Source organism: Pleurodeles waltl, chromosome 12, assembly GCF_031143425.1.
Source record: "Pleurodeles waltl isolate 20211129_DDA chromosome 12, aPleWal1.hap1.20221129, whole genome shotgun sequence".
In the NCBI taxonomy this organism is placed as follows: domain Eukaryota; kingdom Metazoa; phylum Chordata; class Amphibia; order Caudata; family Salamandridae; genus Pleurodeles; species Pleurodeles waltl.
In genome coordinates this window covers 12,100,292-12,124,381 of record NC_090451.1, presented here as the reverse complement: position 1 = coordinate 12,124,381, position 24,090 = coordinate 12,100,292, and the positions used below count along the sequence as shown (strand labels likewise).

The following is a 24,090-nucleotide window of genomic DNA, read 5'->3' as shown; positions in this document are numbered from 1 at the left end:
GCCGTGGAAGGCGACGCTTGCAAATCCTTGCTCAGCAGCCAAAGGGGGTCCTATTTTTTTTGCCTTTTGCATCAGACTTACTCCTGTTTTCAGCAGACTCACTCCTGTATTAAATCTTTCTCATAACCAATTTATTTCTATTTTTGCTGGAAGCATTTTTCTTTACTTTTCTCACCTTTGTCTTCAATCAAGAGTCAGAGCCGTGAGACCTATTTCAGGTTGATTTATTTACCATTTTTGGTTATGATCTGCAAGAACTTAAAATATGAACTGAAGAAAAGAATCTGTGTGTAAAAGTCTTGGCAGTCTTTAGCAGTTCTCCATCGCAGCCGCCAGGGTGGAAACCAATGCACCTGGACCAGAAGGGAGCTCACCGAGCACTAGGCTTAGGGTGGTCACAACTACAGGAGTCGCAGATGTCCTAATACTCTGAAGAGGGGCCAAGCACCAACATGAAACCAGCTGCTTATGAGGAACGTGGCTAGTCTGACACCGTTGCTAACTTGGATTAGGGCCACAATCTAGGTTTAGGTCCTTGAGCTGTAAAATCAAGTAATGGACAAAAGTGCAGGATATGCTACAAGGTGGCCTTTCTCAACTTCAGTTTGGTTTTATTGAAAAAGTAGTCTACGCTCAAGGAAGAAACCATGATGAGATAGGCCCAGTGACGTAGACACATCAGCATCATCTCAGTACCAGTCTCGGTCTTATATCAACTCATGATCCTTTTCATGCAGTTACCGCTCTCCAGGTCAAAGCAGCTTTTACAGGAAGGAACCCAATGCCGACCAATACTTTAGACAAGTGACAGTCATTTGATCAATCTGTTTAAAAAATAAATACCAGTAAAACATCGATAAACACGGCCTTTAACTGAAGTCAAAGGTGTCATGATGGTTTCTAGAAGCCTTTCGTCCTCTAGCGGCTGCTTTAGAAATGAAATGCAAGGCTCTTGTACGCAAGTCCTCACTTGAGTCACAAACCCAATCAAACACCTGCACTGCATCTGGTATATGGAGGGCCTTCTAGCTCTCTAGCGGCGGCTTTTCAGGCTCTCCAGGAGTCTCTTCTTGAAGAACTTGCTGCTGTAAGTGAGGCTGCTCATCCACCTCAGAGTCAGGGGGCCTTGGTCTCGGGTGATATCTACATAAACAGGGATGATCTTCCCTGCGTTACCTTGCACAATATTCACTAGATTCCACTCGGTGATCCGCTGGCGCCACCGATCGCCAATGGTCCTCCTCGACAGAACAAGAATCGCAGCCCTGCTAGCTTGGATTACTTCACAGATGGTGGAAACGACAAGCATCCCAGCAACTTGGTCTCGGTGCTCGCAGTATCCCCGGAAGCCCTGCTGCTCCAACGTGTGACAGATGCAGGATGCAATATCTTCATCTTCTTCACAATACCAAAGTGAGAAATCGTATCTATAGCTGGAAGAGGTCATCACCGACTCAAGACTCAATGGCCCAGCCTCTGCAACCCGGAAGATATGCCCCCTACAGATCTGCTCTGTCCATACTCTGGCAGTAGAAATGTGACTGATCAGGCTACCTGGACCACAGCAGAGAGAACAGGAAGGAGAATGCCTGGGCCAGAAGCAAGTTCACACTTAAAGTCCCCAGAACACTTGGGAGAACCAAGAATCATGTCCTTCAGAATGAATGAGTCTCATGGTCCTATGTATAGTAGCACTTGCCTGGGCATCTTGAGCTACTTCCAACCTCACAAGGCCCGTTCTTTTATTTCACTCATCTTGCACTCTAGAGACTCTCCAGCCTGCTTCAGTTGCTCACATTTTGCAGTCAGGGCTCCCTGAATCTCTGTCAACCTCTGGTTCATCAGCACAAAGGAGCGGCTCTGCTGGTACTGCTGCTCCCTGTCGTTCTCTGCTCCGCTCTCCTCCTCATGCCCATGTGCTGCTGGCTGTACCGACCCTGGAGACCCTGAGAGCGATAAAGAAACACAATCAGCACATTTTTAAATCAGAAAAACAGCGCACCCTCCAAATGACGGGGATTTTAGTCAGGCTATGCGGGACACCACTATTTTGGTCAACGTTCCAGCTTATGCGTCAATACTGTACAAGAGGCTACCATGCTGGATTGTGATCAGCTACTGGACTCCTATGGGGAACGTTCTGCTTGGCCACAGTTGCATCCTGCAACCGGTTCTCAAGGTCTCATCTAATGGGGCCAATCGGTATTGGTATTTTTTACACTTTGTAGATTCTGTCCGTTGATAAATACATGGAGGGAAGTAGAGTTTACAGAAAACCTAGGGGGCATATTTATGAGCGTTGTCTCATGTTTGCACCACGCAATGTGGTACATGCATGACGCAAGCCTCCAAGTCAGATTCTGAAGCCATGCAATGCCCCTTCGAGTGCCTTAAAAAATCTGGACCAACGCAGCCCAAATCACCGTGCTGCATTCTCTGCCCTGAGAAGGTGTTCTGTGGGCACAGCGTGGGTCTTCTGGATTCTATTTGAGATGAGAAAATGAACACAAGTGTCAGAGTAGCATCTCTTCGAGCAATGATGCTTGGACACTGCAAACGAGGGGGCACAGCTCAGGCTTTGTTTTTTGTTTTTTAAATGATGACACTGAACCCTTTGTTGGACAGTCCTGCAAAGTATTTGTTCTACTCACAGTCTCAATCATGCAGCTCACACATTCAAAGTAATAACACCAGACCAATTTATAAAAATACTTCAGATTTGTATATATATTTGAAGACCAAGAGTGTCAAAATTGGTTAAGTACTTTTTAAGATATGAATTTTAAAGTTTTAATAAATGCAGTCTTTCTGCATAATTAAGCACCAAAGGAATCAGTAGGTACTCACTTTAAAAAAAGCATTAAAAAAAAATCACATAGTGGGTTTACCAAGTTACGCTTTTGCAGGTTGGTCGAGGTTGCCGGTGGGCACCCTGTGCCAGCTAGAGAGGTTCGGGAGGCTCCTGGTTCTGAGGGGGACCACTTGGAAAAGGGCGGTTCTCGCAGATTTAAAAGGTGGTGCCTTGGGGTCCCCTCGTGGTGTTGAGGTTGCAAGGGGTGAGGGATCCTTGGGGCACAGCTGGCTCATCGTTGCAGGGCACTGTGCGGTCGGGTGCAGAGCGAGTTTGTGATTCAAGAACTGTGCGCAACTGAGTCTTTGGAGCCGGAAGTGAGTCTATTTGAGGACTGCTTACAGGACAACAGGGGCACTATGGGGGAAGTCCGGGGTGTTCCTGAAGTCCCTCGACTGGGGCTTCCTTCTGATCCTTTGTCAGCTCTGGGGGAGCTGGACACTCCTCCTACCCTTTGATAGGTTTCCCACCTTTGCTCCTGCCATAAGTGGGGGGCTGCACGTGGGGGGGCATCTGCTGCTAGCAGCAGGCCTAGGGGAGGGGGGGGGGTCAGTTTCAAGGGTGGAAGCCCTTTGAAGCTCACTGCCAGGGCAGTGCACATTCCTGAGGGAGGGGGTGTTCGCTCCTCCACCCAGGAAGGGCTTTGTTTCACAAACCAGAGAGGCAGGGCTCTCCCCCAGGGTTAGTGGATTGGCTGTCTAGAGGCAGCAGGCTGGATGGAACCATCAGCAACCATGCCAGGATAGTTAGATTTTGCAGGGGGCACCTCTAAGGTGACCCCTGGGTACATTTTAAAATAAATCCAGTACTGGTATCAGTGTGGATTTATCATTCTGAGTTGTTTGATATCAAACAACCCAGGGTTCGGGGTAGCCATCATGTAGCTGGGAAACTCGTGCTGATCAGTGTCCAGCACATATATTAAATGGTTGCTCTGTTCACTCACTATGTCCCAGGTTTGGCGAGGACACACTGGGGGCATACTGCTCATGCAGCTCTGAACTCACATATAATATGGCGCACCCTGCCTTAGGGCTGGAAGGCCTGCCAGAGGGGTGACTTATCCATAGTAAATACAGTGTATGGTGGACAGGGCACACAGGCAATGTGCCATCTCAAGTTTGCATTTTAAGTTTGCACAAGGACACTCAGCCTGCTACAGCAGTGCTGGGTGCATCTGGATGCATGGTCCTAGAGGGTGGCACAATCAGTACTGCTACCATCAGGGGCCTTACCTTAGTAACCCCAGGCCCTGGGTACCTACGTCCAGTCCAAGTTGCATTCAGGAACCAGACAAAAAGTGTGTGGGGGGGGGAGAGGGTTCTGCAACAAGGTGATAGTTTCCCACAATGGAACCCTACCTAGGTAAGTGGCACCTGTAGAGGGGAGCTGGAGGAACTAGGAACCCCAAAAGGTGTGTACCAGGGTGCCCCTCAGTGACCAGGAGAGAAGAGGTAAGTACCTGGTTTTCCCCAAATTCACAGATAAACATTGTAAAAGGCCTAAGAAAGACCCAAGCAAGACTGGAAGAAACAGAAGATGGATCCAGACAGAAGATGGATCCAGACAGAAGAGGACCTGCAAATGAAGGGGACCAAGTCCAGTTCCAGTTGCAGTGTCCGGTTGGGGCAGGAGCCACTCCCCACCCTACTGGAGGTGCAGGACCTGGTCGACGGTGAAGACCAGGAGTCGGCTATGCAGCACAGGAGCAGAGAAAGTTCCAGAAGTGATGCAGACGATGTCCCATGTCGGAAGAAGAGTTGAAGTCCATCAGTGGTGTGGAAAAACCACCAACAAGCCTTGGCAAAGGCAAAAGATGCAGAAGAGGATTTGCAGAGCTCCCGGGACCAGGAAGGTCGGAGGGGACTCAACCCAAGAAGGGGAGTCCCAGGCATCCTCCAGCAGTCAGGGGAGCAAGAAGTCGTGGATGCAGCCCCCACAGGCAACTCACAGGCAGCAGGCACAGGAGTCGCAGTGAGGCCCACTCATCACACCTGAAAAGGAGTCCCACGTTGCTGAAGCAGCAGGGAGAAGACAACGCAATGCAGGGAAGAGTGCTGGAGGCCAGGGCTACACGGAGCCTGAAGACCCCTCAGAAGAAGACCCAACAAGCCTTGGTAGCTGCAAGAGTCTCAGTGCACAGGAGTACTGTCTTGCAAGGAAAGGCAAACACTCACCACCTCAAAAGTTAGACAGCTGGTAGAGGGGACCAAGGGGAGCACTCAACACCACCACTTGTGTTGCAGGATCCTCGCAGAGTTGCAGGAGAGAGGACCCACGCAGCCGGTCGTCATTGCAGTTGCTGCCAGCGAATACAGGGGAGTGACTCCTTCACTCCAAGGGAGATTCCTTCTTGCTTCTTGGTGCAGACTGAAGACTTGCTACCCTCAGAGGATGCACAGCCGAGGAAATGTTGCAGTTGCTGGAAAGAGCCAGAGAAACATGGTTGCAGAGTGAAGTCGTTGCTGATGCTGCAGATTGTAGGTTCCTGTGAAGTCCAGTTGTGGTTCCAGAAGTTGAAGTAAACAGTGTAGAGGGGTCCTGCTGGAATCTTGCACGTTGAACCTGAGGACCCACCCAAGAGGGAGAACCTATATATCCCTAAAAAGGGGGATTGGTCACCTAGCAGGGTGACCACCTATCAGGAGGGGGCTGTGATGTCACCTGCCTGACCTGGCCATTCAGATGCTCCCAGAGGCCTCTGCCCACCTTGGATTTAGGATGGCAGAATCAAGTGGCCACCTGGAGGAGCTTTGGGCACCACCCCTGGGGTGGTGAGGGGAGTGGTCACTCCCCTTTCCATTGTCCAGTTTCATGCCAGACTAGGGACTGGAGGTCCCTGAACCGGTGCAGACTGGTTTATGCAAGGAGGGCACCAAATGTGCCCTTCAAAGCAAACCCGTGGCTTGGGGAGGCTACCCCTCCCAAGCCTGTAACACCTATTTCCAAAGTGAGAGGGTGTTGCCTCCCTCTCCCAAAGGAAATCCTTTGTTCTGCCTTCCTGGGCTTGAGCTGTTTAAGCAGCAGGAGGGCAGAAACCTTTCTGAGGGGTGGCAGCAGCGCGGGCTGTCCAGGAAAAGCTTGCAAACTGGTAGGTGTAGGAGGCTTGCCCTCTATGTAGTGTGCAAAACTAGGCACATTATGCAGGGGTTCCAGACAACCACACATTGGTTTCCAGAGGTAAAAATTAGACCACCTAATGCTCCAATATTTAAGGTAGCTGGTCGAGCAGTTAGGCTAATTCAGGAGATTTGCTAAGTATTTGCTGTACTCACAAATCCAATGATGCACCACACACACTCAATGAATAACTCGAGACCAGACAGATTTTTTGAAAATACTTCAGACTTTTATATACATTTTAAGACCAAAATCTTTAGAATACTTTAAGTACTTTTCTTGTTATGACTTTTTGAAGTTTTAATAAAGTTAGTCTTTCTGTGCATAATTACGCACCATAGGTTTCAATAGGCAGTCACTTTTAAAAATGCATTAAAAATCGTACAGTTAGTTTACCAGTCTCTTCTTTTGCACGGTGGCCGAGGTAGTCGGTGGGCACCGTGTGCCAGCTGGAGAGCCTCGGGAGGCTCCCGGTTCTGGTGGGAGCAGCATTGGAAAACCTCTTGGCACAGGCATAGGGCCACCTGGATAGGCCTCGTGGAAAAGGAGCTGGCTTGCAAATTTTAAGTTGGTGTCTGGGGTCCCCTTGGGCTGTTGAGGTCGCAAGGGGTTGGGGACCCGGAACACACAGCAGACCCCAATATGCAAAGCTCAGGACAGCCAGGTGCAGGGCAATTTGGAGGTCTTGGATGATGTGCGTAAAAGGGCCCTTTGGAGCTGGAGGTAAGACTCCTTCTTGAGGTCCTGCAGGACGTCACGGGCGCTCTGCCGGGAGGTCCAGGGTGTCACTGAAGTCCCTCAACTGGGGCTTCCTACTGGTCCAGTTGCAGCTCTGGGGGAGCTGTTGTTGGTAATGTCCAATGCGCACAGGTCAGTACCTGGGTGTAGGAGGCTGGCCTGGCTTATAGTGGGTACCTTGTGGTACTTACACCCTGTGCCAGGTCCAGTTATCCCTTATTAGTGTAGAAGAAGTGTTTCTAGCAGCTTAGGCTGATAGAAGGTAGCTATAGCAGAGCAGCTTAGGCTGAACTAGGAGACATGCAAAGCTTCTACTATACCACGGGTGTCATATGCACAATATCATAAGAAAACACAATACACAGATATACTAAAAATAAAGGTACTTTATTTTTATGACAGTATGCCAAAAGAATCTCAGAGGATACCCTCACTTAGGAGGTAAGTAATATACACAAGTCATATGTACACAAAGCCAAAACAGGTAAGTAACAGTCAGAAAAGTAGTGCAATGTAGAATCACAATAGGATGCAATAGATAAGCATAGGTCTAGGGGCAACACAAACCATATACTCCAAAAGTGGAATGCGAATTACGAATGGACCCCAGACCTATGGGAGATTGTAGAGGGTCGCTGGGACTGTGAGAAAACAGTAAGGGTGTCCAAAATACCCTACCCCAAGACCCTGAAAAGTAGGAGTAAAGTTACCCTACTGCCCCAGAAAGACAGTATAGTCGAGATAGGGGATTCTGCAAGGACAACAACTGACTGCAAAGCACTGAAGACGGATTCCTGGACCCGAGGACCTGCAAAGGAAGGGGATCAAGTCCAAGAGTCACACAAGTGTCCAGGGGGGGCAGGTGCCCAATAAACCTCAGATGAAGGTGCAAAAGGGCTGCCTCCGGGTGGAAGAAGCCGAAGATTCTGCAACAACGAAAAGGGCTAGGAACTTCTACTTGAATGGATGATGTCCCACGGCGTGCTGGATGTTGCAGAAGTGTTTCCAGGCAGAAATACCGCAAACAAGCCTTGCTAGCTGCAAGAGTCGCGGATGAGGATTTTGGGTGCTGCTGGGGACCAGGAAGGACCAGGATGTCGCCCATTGGAGGAGGAGACGGGGGGGGGGGGGCGCTCAGCAACTCAGAGAGCCCCGCAGAAGCAGGCAGCACCCGCAGAAGTACTGGAACAGGATCTGTGAACTCAGAGTCACAAAAGGAGGGTCCCACGACGTCGGAGTCCAACTCAGCTGGTTGAGCACTGCAGGACGGAGCGCTGGGGACCCAGGCTAGGCTGTGCACAAAGGAATCCTTGGAGAAGTGCACAAAAGCCGGAGCTGCTACAAATCACGCAGCACACAGGTTTGCTGTCTGGCGTGGGGAGGCAAGGACTTACCTCCACCAAATTTGGACAGAAGGGCCACTGGACTGTGGGAGACACTTGGACCTAGCTCCTGTGTTCCAAGGACCACGCTCGTCAGGATGAGAGGGGACCCAGAGGACCGGTGATACAGAGGTTTGGTGCCTGCGTTGGCAGGGGGAAGATTCCGTCGACCCACTGGAGATTTCTTCTTGGCTTCCAGTGCAGGGTGAAGGCAGACAGCCCTCAGAGCATGCACCACCAGGAAACAGTCGAGAAAGCCGGCAGGATGAGGCGGTACAATGTTGCTGGTAGTCGTCTTGCTACTTTTTTGAGGTTTTGCAGGCATCCTGGACCAGTCAGCGGTCGATCCTTGCCAGAAGTCAAAAAGGGAAGTGCAGAGGAACTCTGGTGAGCTCTTGCATTCGTGATCTGAGGACTAGCCCAGAGGAGAGACCCTAAATAGTCAAAAAAGGAGGTTTGGCTACTAAGAAAGGAGGCTTAGCTACTGAAAGAGGTAAGCACCTATCAGGAGGGGTCTCTGACGTCACCTGCTGGCACTGGCCAATCAGAGCTGTCCATTGTGCCACCTCTGAATCCAAGATGGCAGAGGTCTGGGACACACTGGAGGAGCTCTGGGCACCTCCCCTGGGAGGTGCAGGTCAGGGAAGTGGTCACTCCCCTTTCCTTTGTCCAGTTTCGTGCCAGAACAGGGCTAGGGGATCCCTGAACCAGTGTAGACTGGCTTATTCCATGATCCTAGACATGTTACATGGCCATGTTTGGAGTTACCATTGTGACGTTACATATAGGTAGTGACCTATATGTAGTGCACACGTGTAATGGTGTCCCCGCACTCACAAAGTCCAGGGAATTTGCCCTGAACAATGTGGGGGCACCTTGGTTAGTGCCAGGGTGCCCTCACACTAAGTAACCTGGCACCTAACCTTCACCAAGTGAGGGTTAGACATATAGGTGACTTATAAGTTACTTATGTGCAGTGGTAAATGGCTATGAAATAACGTGGACGTCCTGTGTAAGAATTGTCTGAGCTCCCTATGGGTGGCAAAAGAAATGCTGCAACCCATAGGGATCTCCTGGAACCCCAATACTCTGGGTACCTAGGTCCCATATACAAGGGAATTATAAGGATGTTCCAGTATGCCAATGAGAATTGGTAAAATTAGTCACTAGCCTGCAGTGACAATTTTAAAGCAGAGAGAGCATAACCACTGAGGTTCTGGTTAGCAGAGCCTCAGTGATACAGTTAGGCACCACACAGGGAACACATACAGGCCACAAACTTATGAGCACTGGGGTCCTGGCTAGCAGGATTCCAGTGACACATAACAAACATACTGAAAACATAGGGTTTTCACTATGAGCACTGGGCCCTGGCTAGCAGGATCCCAGTGAGACAGTGAAAACACCCTGACATATACTCACAAACAGGCCAAAAGTGGGGGTAACAAGGCTAGAAAGAGGTGACCTTCCTACACTGGGGTACTGCCACAACCCAGCCACGGAAGGGTGCTGTGCCACCAAGCTTGGCACAATTGCAGGTCTTGTCCGGGCTGTCGTCTGTGTGTTGCCAGGTCTGGTTGCAACTTCCAGTTGAGGAGATATTGTCTGGTCGGTTAAGTGTCTCTCACCGGGTTGCAGGTTTCTTGCAGGTTCCTGTAGGTTATTAGTGGTGCCTCCGCGCAGAAGGGTGTTCTCTGGCTATTTGCGAAGCCTGGAGGCCCTCGGGTCTTTTGAGGTCAGTCCAGTGGTCACCTCTTCCGCATCGGCGATTGTCGGGACACTAGTGCAGCAAGTAGGTGTCTTGGAGCCTCTTCTGGTGCAGCAGGTGTGAGAAGGTAGCCTCTTTCTAGCCTTGTTACCCCCACTTTTGGCCTGTTTGTGAGTGTATGTCAGGGTGTTTGTCACTGTCTCACTGGGATCCTGATAGCCAGGCCTCAGTGCTCATAGTGAAAACACTATGTTTTCAGTATGGTTGTTATGTGTCACTGGGATCCTGCTGGTCAGGACCCCAGTGCTCATAGGTTTGTGGCCTATATGTATGTGTCACTGGGACCCTGTCACACAGGGCCCCAGTGCTCATAGGTGTGCATGTATATGTTCCCTGTGTGGTGCCTAACTGTCTCACTGAGGCTCTGCTAACCAGAACCTCAGTGGTTATGCTCTCTCATCACTTTCAAATTGTCACTAACAGGCTAGTGACCAATTTTACCAATTTACATTGGCTTACTGGAACACCCTTATAATTCCCTAGTATATGGTACTGAGGTACCCAGGGTATTGGGGTTCCAGGAGATCCCTATGGGCTGCAGCATTTCTTTTGCCACCCATAGGGAGCTCTGACAATTCTTACACAGGCCTGCCACTGCAGCCTGAGTGAAATAACGTCCACGTTATTTCACAGCCATTTTACACTGCACTTAAGTAACTTATAAGTCACCTATATGTCTAACCTTTACCTGGTAAAGGTTAGGTGCAAAGTTACTTAGTGTGTGGGCACCCTGGCACTAGCCAAGGTGCCCCCACATTGTTCAGAGCCAATTCACTGAACTTTGTGAGTGCGGGGACACCATTACACGCGTGCACTACATATAGGTCACTACCTATATGTAGCTTTTCCATGGTAACTCCGAATATGGCCATGTAACATGTCTATGATCATGGAATTGCCCCCTCTATGCCATCCTGGCATAGTTGGCACAATCCCATGATCCCAGTGGTCTGGAGCACAGACCCTGGTACTGCCAAACTGCCCTTCCTGGGGTTTCACTGCAGCTGCTGCCAACCCCTCAGACAGGCATCTGCCCTCCTGGGGTCCAGCCAGGCCTGGCCCAGGATGGCAGAACAAAGAACTTCCTCTGAGAGAGGGTGTGACACCCTCTCCCTTTGGAAAATGGTGTGAAGGCAGGGGAGGAGTAGCCTCCCCCAGCCTCTGGAAATGCTTTCTTGGGCACAGATGTGCCCAATTCTGCATAAGCCAGTCTACACCGGTTCAGGGACCCCTTAGCCCCTGCTCTGGCGCGAAACTGGACAAAGGAAAGGGGAGTGACCACTCCCCTGACCTGCACCTCCCCTGGGAGGTGTCCAGAGCTCCTCCAGTGTGCTCCAGACCTCTGCCATCTTGGAAACAGAGGTGCTGCTGGCACACTGGACTGCTCTGAGTGGCCAGTGCCACCAGGTGACGTCAGAGACTCCTGCTGATAGGCTCCTTCAGGTGTTAGTAGCCTATCCTCTCTCCTAGGTAGCCAAACCCTCTTTTCTGGCTATTTAGGGTCTCTGTCTCTGGGGAAACTTTAGATAACGAATGCAAGAGCTCAGCCGAGTTCCTCTGCATCTCTCTCTTCACCTTCTGATAAGGAATCGACTGCTGACCGCGCTGGAAGCCTGCAAACCTGCAACATAGTAGCAAAGACGACTACTGCAACTCTGTAACGCTGATCCTGCCGCCTTCTCTACTGTTTTCCTGCGTGTGCATGCTGTGGGGGTAGCCTGCCTCCTCTCTGCACCAGAAGCTCCGAAGAAATCTCCCGTGGGTCGACGGAATCTTCCCCCTGCAACCGCAGGCACCAAAAAGCTGCATTACCAGTCCCTTGGGTCTCCTCTCAGCACGACGAGCGAGGTCCCTCGAATCCAGCGACTCTGTCCAAGTGACCCCCACAGTCCAGTGACTCTTCAGTCCAAGTTTGGTGGAGGTAAGTCCTTGCCTCACCTCGCTGGGCTGCATTGCTGGGAACCGCGACTTTGCAGCTACTCCGGCCCCTGTGCACTTCCGGCGGAAATCCTTTGTGCACAGCCAAGCCTGGGTCCACGGCACTCTAACCTGCATTGCACGACTTTCTAAGTTGGTCTCCGGCGACGTGGGACTCCTTTGTGCAACTTCGGCGAGCACCGTTTCACGCATCCTCGTAGTGCCTGTTTCTGGCACTTCTCCGGGTGCTACCTGCTTCAGTGAGGGCTCTTTGTCTTGCTCGACGTCCCCTCTCTCTTCAGGTCCAATTTGCGACCTCCTAGTCCCTCCTGGGCCCCAGCAGCGTCCAAAAACGCCAAACGCACGATTTGCAGCTAGCAAGGCTTGTTGGCGTTCTTTCGGCGGGAAAACACTTCTGCACGACTCTCCGCGGCGAGAGGGATCCGTCCACCAAAGGGGAAGTCTCTAGCCCTTTTCGTTCCTGCAGAAACCTCAGCTTCTTCTGTCCAGTCGAAGCTTCTTTGCACCCGCAGCTGGCATTTCCTGGGCATCTGCCCATCTCCGACTTGCTTGTGACTTTTGGACTTGGTCCCCTTGTTCCACAGGTACCCTAGATTGGAAATCCACAGTTGTTGCATTGCTGGTTTGTGTCTTTCCTGCATTATTCCTCTAACACGACTACTTTGTCCTTAGGGGAACTTTAGTGCACTTTGCACTCACTTTTCAGGGTCTTGGGGAGGGTTATTTTTCTAACTCTCACTATTTTCTAATAGTCCCAGCGACCCTCTACAAGGTCACATAGGTTTGGGGTCCATTCGTGGTTCGCATTCCACTTTTGGAGTATATGGTTTGTGTTGCCCCTATCCCTATGTTTCCCCATTGCATCCTATTGTAACTATACATTGTTTGCACTGTTTTCTAAGACTATACTGCATATTTTTGCTATTGTGTATATATATCTTGTGTATATTTCCTATCCTCTCACTGAGGGTACACTCTAAGATACTTTGGCATATTGTCATAAAAATAAAGTACCTTTATTTTTAGTATAACTGTGTATTGTGTTTTCTTATGATATTGTGCATATGACACTAAGTGGTACTGTGGTAGCTTCACACGTCTCCTAGTTCAGCCTAAGCTGCTCTGCTAAGCTACCATTATCTATCAGCCTAAGCTGCTAGACACCCTATACACTAATAAGGGATAACTGGGCCTGGTGCAAGGTGCAAGTACCCCTTGGTACTCACTACAAGCCAGTCCGGCCTCCTACAGCAGGTCCTCTGTTCTCGGCTTGGCGGGTTCTTTGGTGCTGTCTTCTTTCTTCCAGATGAATCTAACATCTTGGTCTCGGGGAGCCCACTATAAACTGAATTTAGTGGCATTTTAGGGGGAACCTGGTAGTGTCCAATGGGACATGTACCCTTGGGTGGCTACACCCACTACAGTGACCACTTCCTGTGGGAAGGGTCACTTCCTTAAACCTAATTGGCTATTTTCCTGCCATCCAACATGGAGGAAAATGAAATGAAGGGTCCACTTCGCCTGCAAGCTCCTAGTGGTGGTACATGCTCCGTGAGACCACTCCTCCTACCTTTTGTCTGGTTTCCCGCCTTTACTCCTACCAAAAGTGGAGGTTTGCAAGGGGAGTAAGCCCTCTGCTGCTAGCAGCAGGCCTTGAGGCTCGAGTTTCAGGGGCAGTGGACCTTTGAAGCTCACCACCAGGGTGTTGCACATTCCCGAAGGAGGGGGTGTTGGCTCCTCCACCCAGTAAGGGCAATGTCCTACAAACCAGAGAGCCAGGGCTCTCCCACAGGTTTGTATATTGGCCGTCTGGAAGGGGCAGACTGGATGGAACCAGTCAGCAACTATGCCAGGTTAGGTTAGCTTTTGCAGGGGGCACCTGTAAGGTGGCCCCGGAGTACATTTAGGGTTAAATCCAATACTGGTACCAGTTTGGATTTAATATTCTGAGCGGTTTCTTCCACAACAACCCAGAGTACAGAGTGGCCATCATGTAACTGGGGAACTTGTGTTTGACCAGTGTCCAGTATATGAACTTAAAATGGCTGCTCTGTTCACTCACTATGTCCCAGGTTTGGCAAGGACACAGTGGGGGCATATGGCTCATACAATTATGCCCTCACACATAGTACAGTGAACCCAGGCTTAGGGCTATAAGGCCTACTAGAGGGGTGACATATCCATAACATATGCAGTGTAGGTTGGACAGGGCACACGGGAAGTGTACAATGTTGAGTTTGCCTTTTTAGGTGTGCCCCAGTACACTCAGCCTGCACTGGCAGTGCTGGGTTCATCTGAATGCAGGGACCTAGAGGGTGACACAATCAGTGCTGCTACCCTCATGGACCTACCCCTAATATCCCATGCCCTGGGTACAGATGTACCCATTTACTAGGGACTTAAAGAAGTGATATTTAAGAGTGTATCCAATTGTGCCAAGCATCACAACAGTTTTAGGGAAAAAGTTCTGGCCCAGGGAACCTAGTTAGCAGGGGTTCTGGGCACTACCAACTTCTAGAACACATCAACATCAGGAAAAAAGTGGGGGCTAACCATGCAGAAAGAGGCCTCCTCTCACAAAGATGACGGTCCTCTAAGGAGCCCCCTGAGTGCATGGAATCATACAACCAATACTGGCAACAGTAGTGGGGTATGATTGCGACATATTTGATAGCAAACATGCCCAGGTTTGTGGTTATCATTATGTAGCTGGACACCCTTGTGTCCAGTATACGGGTAAAATGGTGTCCCCGCACTCACGAAGTCCAGGAAAATGGAGCTTGAGTTCGTGGAGTACCTCTGCTCATGCAGGGGTGCCCTCACAAAAAGGCACTTGCACCCTGCCCTCTGGGATAGGAGGACCTGCCATAGGGGTGACTTACAGTGACCTGGTGCAGTGACCTGTAGTGAAAAGGGTGCATGCACCCTTTCACGCAGGCTGCAATGGCAGGCCTGCAGACACATTTTACATGGGCTGCAATAGGTGGCATAATAAACTCTGCAGCCCATGGGGGACCCCTGGTGCCCCAATGCCCTGGGTACCTAGGTACCATATACTGGGGACTTATATGGGGGTCCAAGTATGCCAAATATGGGGTGTGTGACGTCCCAGCGACCAAATTTAGAGGGAGAGAGCACAGTCACTGAGGTCGTGGTTAGCAGGATCCCAGAGGAAGACTGCCAAAACACACTGACATCAGGCAAAAAGTGGGGGTAACAATGCTTAAAAAAGGGTACTTTCCTACAGGTGCCATGTCGTGTTTTCACTCAGGGTTTGCACCATGACACGTAGTCTGCGAGGGGAGGCTGTGTTTACTTTGTGCGTGGGTCCCTTAGGATGGCATAAGAAATGCTGCCACCCTAAGGGACCCTTTTTAGTACCCATGCCCTATCAGGGGTACCATTTACTAGGGACTTACAGGGGTGGAAGAGTCATGTGTCAATTGGGAAACAATCAGAAATCCTTGCTTTTAAGGAAAAAGCACTGGCACGGAGGTCTGTTAAGCAGGCCTCAGTGCACTGCCAACACCAAAAATCAGCATCTAGTGGCTCTAAAAAGAGGGCAAAAAGTGTGCGGGGGGATGCGGGGTCTCGTATTTCAAAGAAGCCTAGTTTCCTACAGGGACTAAACAATCCAGAGATTGGCCAAGGTATTTATCAAAGTGCCAAACAATTTGAGATCTATAGATCGGAAAGAAGTTACATTAGCCTTGTCCAGGAGAAAGATCTGACCTAGATTTATACGCTCACCCTCGCCGTGCTCCCGACAGTGTGAAAGCTTAGAATGGAGATTCCTTGCAAGCAATGTGCCTAACTCAGATCATTCCACTGCTCCTTACCGTTGGTGGTCTCCTCCAAAGATAGGAAGACCGGGTCAGAAGGCAAAGCCCCATGGATATCCTCCAAGATCTGCTCAAACGTCGGTGGCTCGGGACGAGTCGGGAGAACCACTCGCTTCTTGGCCTTAGAGGTCATACCTGGATCATGGCATAAGTGTCCAACACTAGATAAAAGGAACACACAAAAAAAAAAAAAAAAAAAACACATGAACACAGAGGACCACCATGTTCCAAAACAAGAAACTACATAGGGTGAGCACAGAGGCAAAACAAACCAAACGGAAGATTAATGTCTGTGCTCCTATGTAATCAAACTTTATACAGTGCGTAAACGCGCATCTCAAGGTACGTTATATTCAAGAGAGAATCTGTGACATGGAGGAGGAAGAGTGGAAGAAACCCTTTGTGGTTCTTCAGAATTTGATGCTAGGAAATGCTGGGCCGTAAAGGAGTTTATAATGGGGAAAGCAAACATTTTGTTCAGGACTATGAGACAAAGTGAGCCACCATTTGGGGGCACAGAAGCTACGCGGAAGCAAATCAAATGATTTCTCTGGATGGAATCAGCCTGCCCTGCCTGGATCCAGGTAGATGGAGTCTCTTCCCATTAGGTAAACTGGACTTGACGGTTCATTACTTTGTCAAAGGCAGCCCATGTCACCTAACTTCCTACGCTGGACACCCTGCCTTAAAGGGTTGGAAGCAAGTATCACTGAAACCAAGGAGAACTTCCCTAAAAGTGCAATGCAATTAACAATTGCCTCGATTTTTAGAGGCTCTCGTTTAATTATTAATAAGGCACACAACTCGGTGGAGGGGCTCCAAGTGGGTAAGGTGAAGAGCAAGTGCATTTTTGGAAATACTGTCAGTGGGGCTCGGCTGTTATCAGCACCTGCTCCCATTGGCTGTCAGGTCACACCTAGTGCCCACATCCCATACTGATGCAGTCAAAAGAGGCCAGGGAAGCGGTTTCTATTCTAATTTTCATCCTAAGCTCCGGTTTGTCTGTGACTTTATTTACCCAACGCCTCCTTTGAATACTCTTCTGTTAAGGTTCCTAAGAAGCAAAGGGGTGTTGAGTGTCAGAAGCCTGATCAAGCTAATTTAAAAACAAACACTGTTCCCTCAATGCAGGCCATGGAAAACGTGGGTGGTGAGCAGGGAGCCCCTATGGCTAATTCAATTAGCTTACTTTAAAAAAAAGACACCTCAAGAACCAGTGTAACACAGTACCTATTGCAGAGCAGCAAGACACGGCCTGGCTTCGGCCTGTGTCACACACATGCCTGGCTTGTGGCTCAAGATTTGGAGCGCAAGAACAGAAGGCAGAAGCAGTAAAGCAGCTTCCGGTGTGTTCAGCACCTTTCGGATGGTGAAATCAACCAGAGGAAGCCAATGCCCGATGTAAGGGGCCTGGGCACAGGCCTGGAGAAACAAAGGAGGTCGAGTCGGAGTGAGAGAGACAGTCACACCCACAAAAACTTCAAATAGAGGTATGTTGAGGAGCGAAGATGGAGACTGGATGCCTGAGCCATACCGTCAGCTGCTAGTAAGTACAATGTCTGAAAGATGGGTACTTTGTGATTCACAAAAGTGGTATGTGGCTTGAGGATAAGGCAACACATACTAAATAGGCCTTATAATTAAGTATTCTGGCTAAGGGGGCATTACTCACTTGAGGGGGGACCGAGACTCTACAATAAACTGCACAGGGAACAAAGTAAAGGCTAGTGCTCATGTCCTCACAAACGGGGCAAGAGGGCAATAGACCCATGCATAAGGTGAATAGGCCACAATTCCAGCAGTGGATGAAAAAAACAGGAAAATGAACAAAATACTGCTCACAAGGGGCTGTGTGACAGAGAGATGGTGGGCTACTAAACTGGTGTGAGTGATAATAACATTGGAAAAGAAAGTGAGAACAATCCATATTGTGATTTGAGCATAAAAAGACAATGAGCACAACAGAGAGAAGAAACTGTAGACTTAACCTCCATGTCCAACAGGTCAGAGACACCCATGGAGGAAGATACCAAAGCACTACTTTTTTAAATGAAGTAAAGTCTGTTAAAGATTGGATAAACATGGCACTCGCATGAATATAGCGAAGTACAGTTTATCAAACGTACATGATGATGCAGTACCTGGATATGATAAGCAGCTAAAGTGCTAAACATCATTAAAGATGAACAACAAAGATCCAGAGGCCTTATCTAGAAACAATAATATACTAATCGTTGGGGTGCGCAAACTACTTCAACGTGACAGACGGAAACATATGTGGAAACAATGGAAACTAAATTGCTTAATGGATCCCAATTTTCACATGTTTGTAGTATAATAATCCTGCCTCTCCCTGGCACCCAGACCTGTTTCAGGTGCCCAGGCACACCCCTCATAGCAAAACTACTGAACTACAGGAATCATGATACCATCATTAGACTAGTCTGAGAAAAGGAAGACTTACGCTAGGATGGAGCCACTGTATCATTCGACAATCTGTGAAGGATATTTGCTACAGTAAAGAAAAAACATCAGCAGATGAACATCTGCTGTGCCATGTTGTAGGAGGCTGGCCTGGCTTGTAGTGGGTACCAGAGGTACTTACACTCTGTACCAGGTCCAGTTATCCCTTATTAGTGTAGAAGAGGTGTTTCTAGCAGCTTAGGCTGATAGAAGGTAGCTATAGCAGAGCAGCTTAGGCTGAACTAGGAGACATGTAAAGCTCCTACTATACCACTGGTGTCATATGCACAATATCATAAGAAAACACAATACACAGATATACTAAAAATAAAGGTACTTGATTTTTATGACAATATGCCAAAAGTATCTCAGTGAGTACCCTCAGTATGAGGATAGCAATTATACACAAGATATATGTACACAATACCAAAATTATGCAGGAAATAGCAAGAAAAGTAATGCAAGCAGTGTAAAGTTACAATAGAATGCAATAGGAGCACATAGGTATAGGGGCAACACAAACCATATACTCCAAAAGTGGAATGCGAACCACGAATGGACCCCAGACCTACGGGAGCTTGTAGAGGGTCGCTGGGACTGTAAGAAAACAGTGAGGGTTAGAAAAATAGCCCACCCCAAGACCCTGAAAGGTAGGTGTAAAGTGCACCTATTACCCCCAGAGAGCAAAGAAGTCGTGATACGGGGAATTCTGCAGGAAGAACAAACACCAGCAATGCAACAACAGTGGATTTCCGGACCTGAGTACCTGTAAGACAAGGGGACCAAGTCCAATAGTCGCAACAGTGTCGAGAGTGGGCAGGAGCCCAAGAAATGCCAGCTGAGGGTGCAAGGAAGCTGCCACCGGATGGAAGAAGCTTGGAGTTCTGCAAGAAAGAAGAGAGCTAGGGACTTCTCCTTTGGAAGATGGATGTCCCACGTCGCAATGAAGCTTGCAGAGGTGTTCCCACGCAGAAAGACCGCAAACAAGCCTTGCTAGCTGCAAGGATCGCGGTAGAGGTTTGTGGGTGCTGTTGTGGCCCAGGAGAGACCAGGATGTCACCACTTGGAGGAGGAGACAGAGGGGGCGCCCAGCAACTCAGGGAGCCCTCACAGAAGCAGGCAGCACCAGCAGAAGTACCTGAACAGGCACTTGGAAGAAGAGTGAACCAGAGTCCACGCGAAGTCACAAAAGGGAGTCCCACGACGTCTGAGGACAACTTAGAAGGTTGTGCACTGCAGTTTAGAGTGTTGGGGACCCAGGCTTGGCTGTGCACGAAGGAAATCCTGGAAGAGTGCACAGGAGCCAGAGCAGCTGCAAATCATGCGGTACCCAGCAATGCAGTCTAGCGTGGGGAGGCAAGGACTTACCTCCACCAAACTTGGACTGAAGAGTCACTGCACTGTGGGAGTCACTTGGACAGAGTTGCTGAGTTCCAGGGACCATGCTTGTCGTGCTGAGAGGGGACCCAGAGGACCAGTGATGCAGTCTTTTGGTGCCTGCGGTTGCAGGGGGAAGATTCCGTCATCCCACTGGAGATTTCTTCAGAGCTCCTGGTGCAGAGAGGAGGCAGGCTACCCCCAGAGCATGCACCACCAGGAAACAGTCGAGAAAGCCGACAGGATGAAGTGATACAAGGTTGCAGTAGTCATCTTGCTACTTTGTTGCGGTTTTGCAGGCGTCCTGAGCAGTCAGCGGTCGATCCTTTGGTAGAAGGTGAAGAGAGAGGTGCAGAGGAACTCTGGTGAGCTCTTGCATTCGTTATCTGAAGAATTCCCCAAGGCAGAGACCCTTAATAGCCAGAAAAGGAGGTCTGGCTACCTAGGAAGGAGGATTGGCTACCAAGAGAGGTAAGAGCCTATCAGAAGGAGCCTCTGACGTCACCTGCTGGCACTGGCCACTCAGAGCAGTCCAGTGTGCCAGCAGCACCTCTGTTTCCAAGATGGCAGAGGTCTGGGACACACTGGAGGAGCTCTGGGCACCTCCCCTGGGAGGTGCAGGTCAGGGGAGTGGTCACTCCCCTTTCCTTTGTCCAGTTTCGCGCCAGGGCTGGGGGATCCCTGAACCGGTGGAGACTGGCTTATGCAGAGATGGGCTACATCTGTGCCCATCAAAGCATTTCCAGAGGCTGGGGGAGGCTACTCCTCCCCAGCCCTGACACCTATTTCCAAAGGGAGAGGGTGTTACACCCTCTCTCAGAGGAAGTCCTTTGTTCTGCCTTCCTGGGCCAAGCCTGGCTGGACCCCAGGAGGGCAGAAACCTGTCTGAGGGGTTGGCAGCAGCTGCAGTGGAGACCCCGGAAAGGCAGTTTGGCAGTACCCGGGTTCTGTGCTAGAGACCCGGGGGATCATGTTACATGGCCATGTTCGGAGTTACCATTGTGACGCTGTACATAGGTAGTGACCTATGTATAGTGCACGCGTGTAATGGTGTCCCCGCACTCACAAAGTCCGGGGAATTTACCATGAACGATGTAGGGGCACCTTGGCTACTGCCAGGGTGATCACACACTAAGTAACTTTGCACCCAACCTTCACCAGGTGAAGGTTAGACATATAGGTGACTTATAAGTTACCTAAGTGCAGTGGTAAATGGCTGTGAAATAACGTGGACGTTATTTCACTCAGGCTGCACTGGCAGGCCTGTGTAAGAATGGTCAGAGCTCCCTAGGGGTGGCAAAAGAAATGCTGCAGCCCATAGGGATCTCCTGGAACCCCAATACCGTGGGTACCTCAGTACCATATACTAGGGAATTATATGGGTGTACCAGCATGCCAATGAGAATTGGTCAATTTATTCACTAGCCTGTTAGTGACAAATTTGCAAAGCAGAGAGAGCATAACCACTGAGGTTCTGGTTAGCAGAGCCTCAGTGAGACAGTTAGGCATCACACAGGGAACACATACATATAGGCCACAAACTTATGAGCACTGGGGTCCTGGCTAGCAGGGTCCCAGGGACACATAAACATACTGACAACATAGGGTTTTCACTATGAGCACTGGGCCCTGGCTAGCAGGATCCCAGTGAGAAAGTGAAAACATTCTGACATATACTCACAAACAGGCCAAAAGTGGGGGTAACAAGGCTAGAAAGAGGCTACTTTCTCACACGTTGTATCTGGCAAAACTAAAATTCACACTACAAGGCAAAGTACATACCTTCAATGCGCCCAAACAAGGAACTACCTTTCTCAGTAAGCACAGGAAACACCACACTAAATGGAGGAAGCAAGCATGACAATTCTCACACAAGTGGAACAGAGTAACAATGCTCCAAACTACAGACAGTGATGAAATGCCAGGCAGAGAGATTACGATGCAGCAGCATGGAGACTCCAGCCAGGCTATGTAAAGAAGGATTGAAGGAGACACAGTATTTTGGCTACCAGATAGAAAGATCTGATGCCAGATTTGATTCACCCAGACCAATCTTGGTTTATCAAGGGGCGAGAAACGTACCAGAACTTGAGAAGAGTGATCCACCATGTGGAAAAAGCAAATTTAAAAAAAAGATTTCCTGCAATCTTACTACGTGTAGACACTGTGAAGGCGTTGGACTGGACAGTCTGGCCCTTCGTATTCCACACTCTTAAGCACTACAGATCCTATGATAAATTTTTAGCAATGGTTCCAGCTAACTATGCAACACAAAAAGCTAGGGTTCTGGTGAATCGGGTAGGTTCTGATCTTGTACAGCTAGAAAGAGAGATTTAGCAGGGTTGTCCCTTACCCCCGCTACTATTCGAATCAACACTGACCCCACCGCAGCCTGAATCAGAGCTACACCCGACATCCAGGGGATTCCCTTTAGTTCAGTGGAACATAAGGTTTTCCTATTAGCAGATGATGTGCTTTTAACGCTTACAAACCTGGGCCCTTTTACGACAAAATGAGCAATTTCTAGAAAGCGTTGGGTTAAAAATTATTCTGACTAAATCCTATATGCTTAGCTTAATGTTACCTGCCACGGAAATTGAAGCCCTGGCGTCCACGACACCCTTCATTTAGGCTAAACCTGCACTTTCCTGGGCATTAACATAACACCAAAAGTTACCGATCTCTACCGTGCAAATTTCCCTCCCCTCCTATCACAGTTAAAAACAGACTTGAAAAGGTGGGCTACAATATACTTCTCTTGGCTGGAGAAGGTGCATGCAGTTAAAATGACAGTGTTCCAAGGAGTTTTATATTTATTCCGGAATCTGCCAATAGAACTAGAGAGAGACTTCTTCCCAACATTATGCATCCTGATCATACGCTTCATGCGACAGAACAGTAGAGCATGCTTGCCATTCACGGTACTACAAACCCCTAAAGAGGCAGGAGGCCTTGCATTGCCAGGCTTATCTTTCTATTATAAAGCTGCTCAACTGCGGGTTATTTCTGAGTGGACCCTCTGGGAATGTGATGCACTGGCTTCATATGGATAGGGTGATTGTGGAGAGAGTGATCTGGGATGTACAATGGAAGCCAAAATCAGACCGATCACCCAATGCCTACCTTAATACACCCACTAGCACAACACTTAAAGTATGGGATGCAGGTACCAAAACGACAGGGGGACCTAATTTCCATCACCCTATACACCACTACATTACAAGACAGTGTTCCCACCAGCTCCCAAGTCTGGCCCTTTTGACATCTGGAGGGAAGGAGGATGTCTCACACTCTCTGACCTTCCACAACTGAGATATCCTGACTTTTGAACACTGCCAGACAAACTTTAATCTAGCCCCAAAAGAACAATACCGTTACATACAACCAAGACAATGACAACGCAACCTGAGGTTCAAATGGCAGCTACAAGCGACCTAATGCTGATAGAACAATTTGTCAGTCGAGCAGGGGTGGGGACTGTCTCCTCCCTTTACTCCCTACTTCTTACTACACTCAGCCCCAACAAAACTACATCATATAGTTTTTAGGGAACGCATTTTGGGAACTAACGTCTCCAATAAACATACAGACACTTTATGGAGGGATATTGCAAAACATAACTGTTCCTAGTTCCTGAGGGAATTTCACTATAAACTTCTCTTTAATTGGTACCTATAACCCACTAAATTGCAGAAAACCTTCCCTGGCAACCCCCTCCCCCTTTATGCTAAAGAGGTTGTGGTCTTTTAGGGGACTTAACACACATCTGGTGGGACTGCACACACATTAGACCATTCTGAAATGAAATACTGGCACAAATTAAAGACGTACTGGGCTATCCAATACCAGATACAGTAGAGTTTGTTCTTCTAGGCCTGAGGATGACACCCTCCTTAGACAGATACACAGGGACAGAGACATTATGTGGCTTAGACTAAGCGCCATAAAGATGGCCATTGCTGCAGCATGGAGAAAGGATGCCCCAGCAATTACGCAATGGCATGCCTGCCTTTGCGGAGCTCGCACTATGGAAAGGACGTCACAAATTGTAAGGAAATGCCTCCTTGGCATGGTTACCCCCTGACTTCTTGCCTTTGCTGATGCCAAGTTATGATTTGAAAGTGTGCTGGGACCCTGCTAACCAGGCCCCAGCACCAGTGTTCTTTCCCTAAACTGTACCTTTGTTTCCACAATTGGCACAACCCTGGCACCCAGGTAAGTCCCTTGTAACTGGTACGCCTGATACCAAGGGCCCTGATGCCAGGGAAGGTCTCTAAGGGCTGCAGCATGTCTTATGCCACCCGAGGGACCCCTCACTCAGCACAAACACACTGCCTCACAGCTTGTGTGTGCTGGTGGGGAGAAAATGAATAAGTCAACATAGCACTCCCCTCAGAGTGCCATGCCAACCTCACACTGCCTGTGGCATAGGTAAGTCACCCCTCTAGCAGGCCTTACAACCCTAAGGCAGGGTGCACTATACCACAGGTGAAGGCATATGTGCATGAGCACTATGCCCCTACAGTGTCTAAGCAAAACCTTAGACATTGTAAGTGCAGGGTAGCCATAAGAGTATATGGTCTGGGAGTCTGTCAAACACGAACTTCACAG

The 24,090-nt window shown here is 49.2% G+C and overlaps 1 protein-coding gene across 3 annotated transcripts in view; it reads right to left on the bottom strand.

Annotated features, from left to right (window-relative positions):
* Positions 1 to 208: 208 nt before the first annotated feature.
* C12H19orf25 (chromosome 12 C19orf25 homolog) overlaps positions 209 to 24,090 on the bottom strand; it is a 28,153-nt gene continuing 4,271 nt past the window's right edge. For all 3 annotated transcript variants that reach the window (XM_069217082.1, XM_069217083.1, XM_069217081.1), the window contains exons 2-3: positions 15,637 to 15,800; positions 209 to 1,946 (exon numbers count right to left, since the gene is read on the bottom strand). In XM_069217082.1, the coding sequence (XP_069073183.1) occupies positions 1,726 to 1,946; positions 15,637 to 15,772 (357 nt within the window). In that variant the 5' untranslated portion in view covers positions 15,773 to 15,800 and the 3' untranslated portion in view covers positions 209 to 1,725. The remainder of the gene's footprint in view (positions 1,947 to 15,636; positions 15,801 to 24,090) is intronic.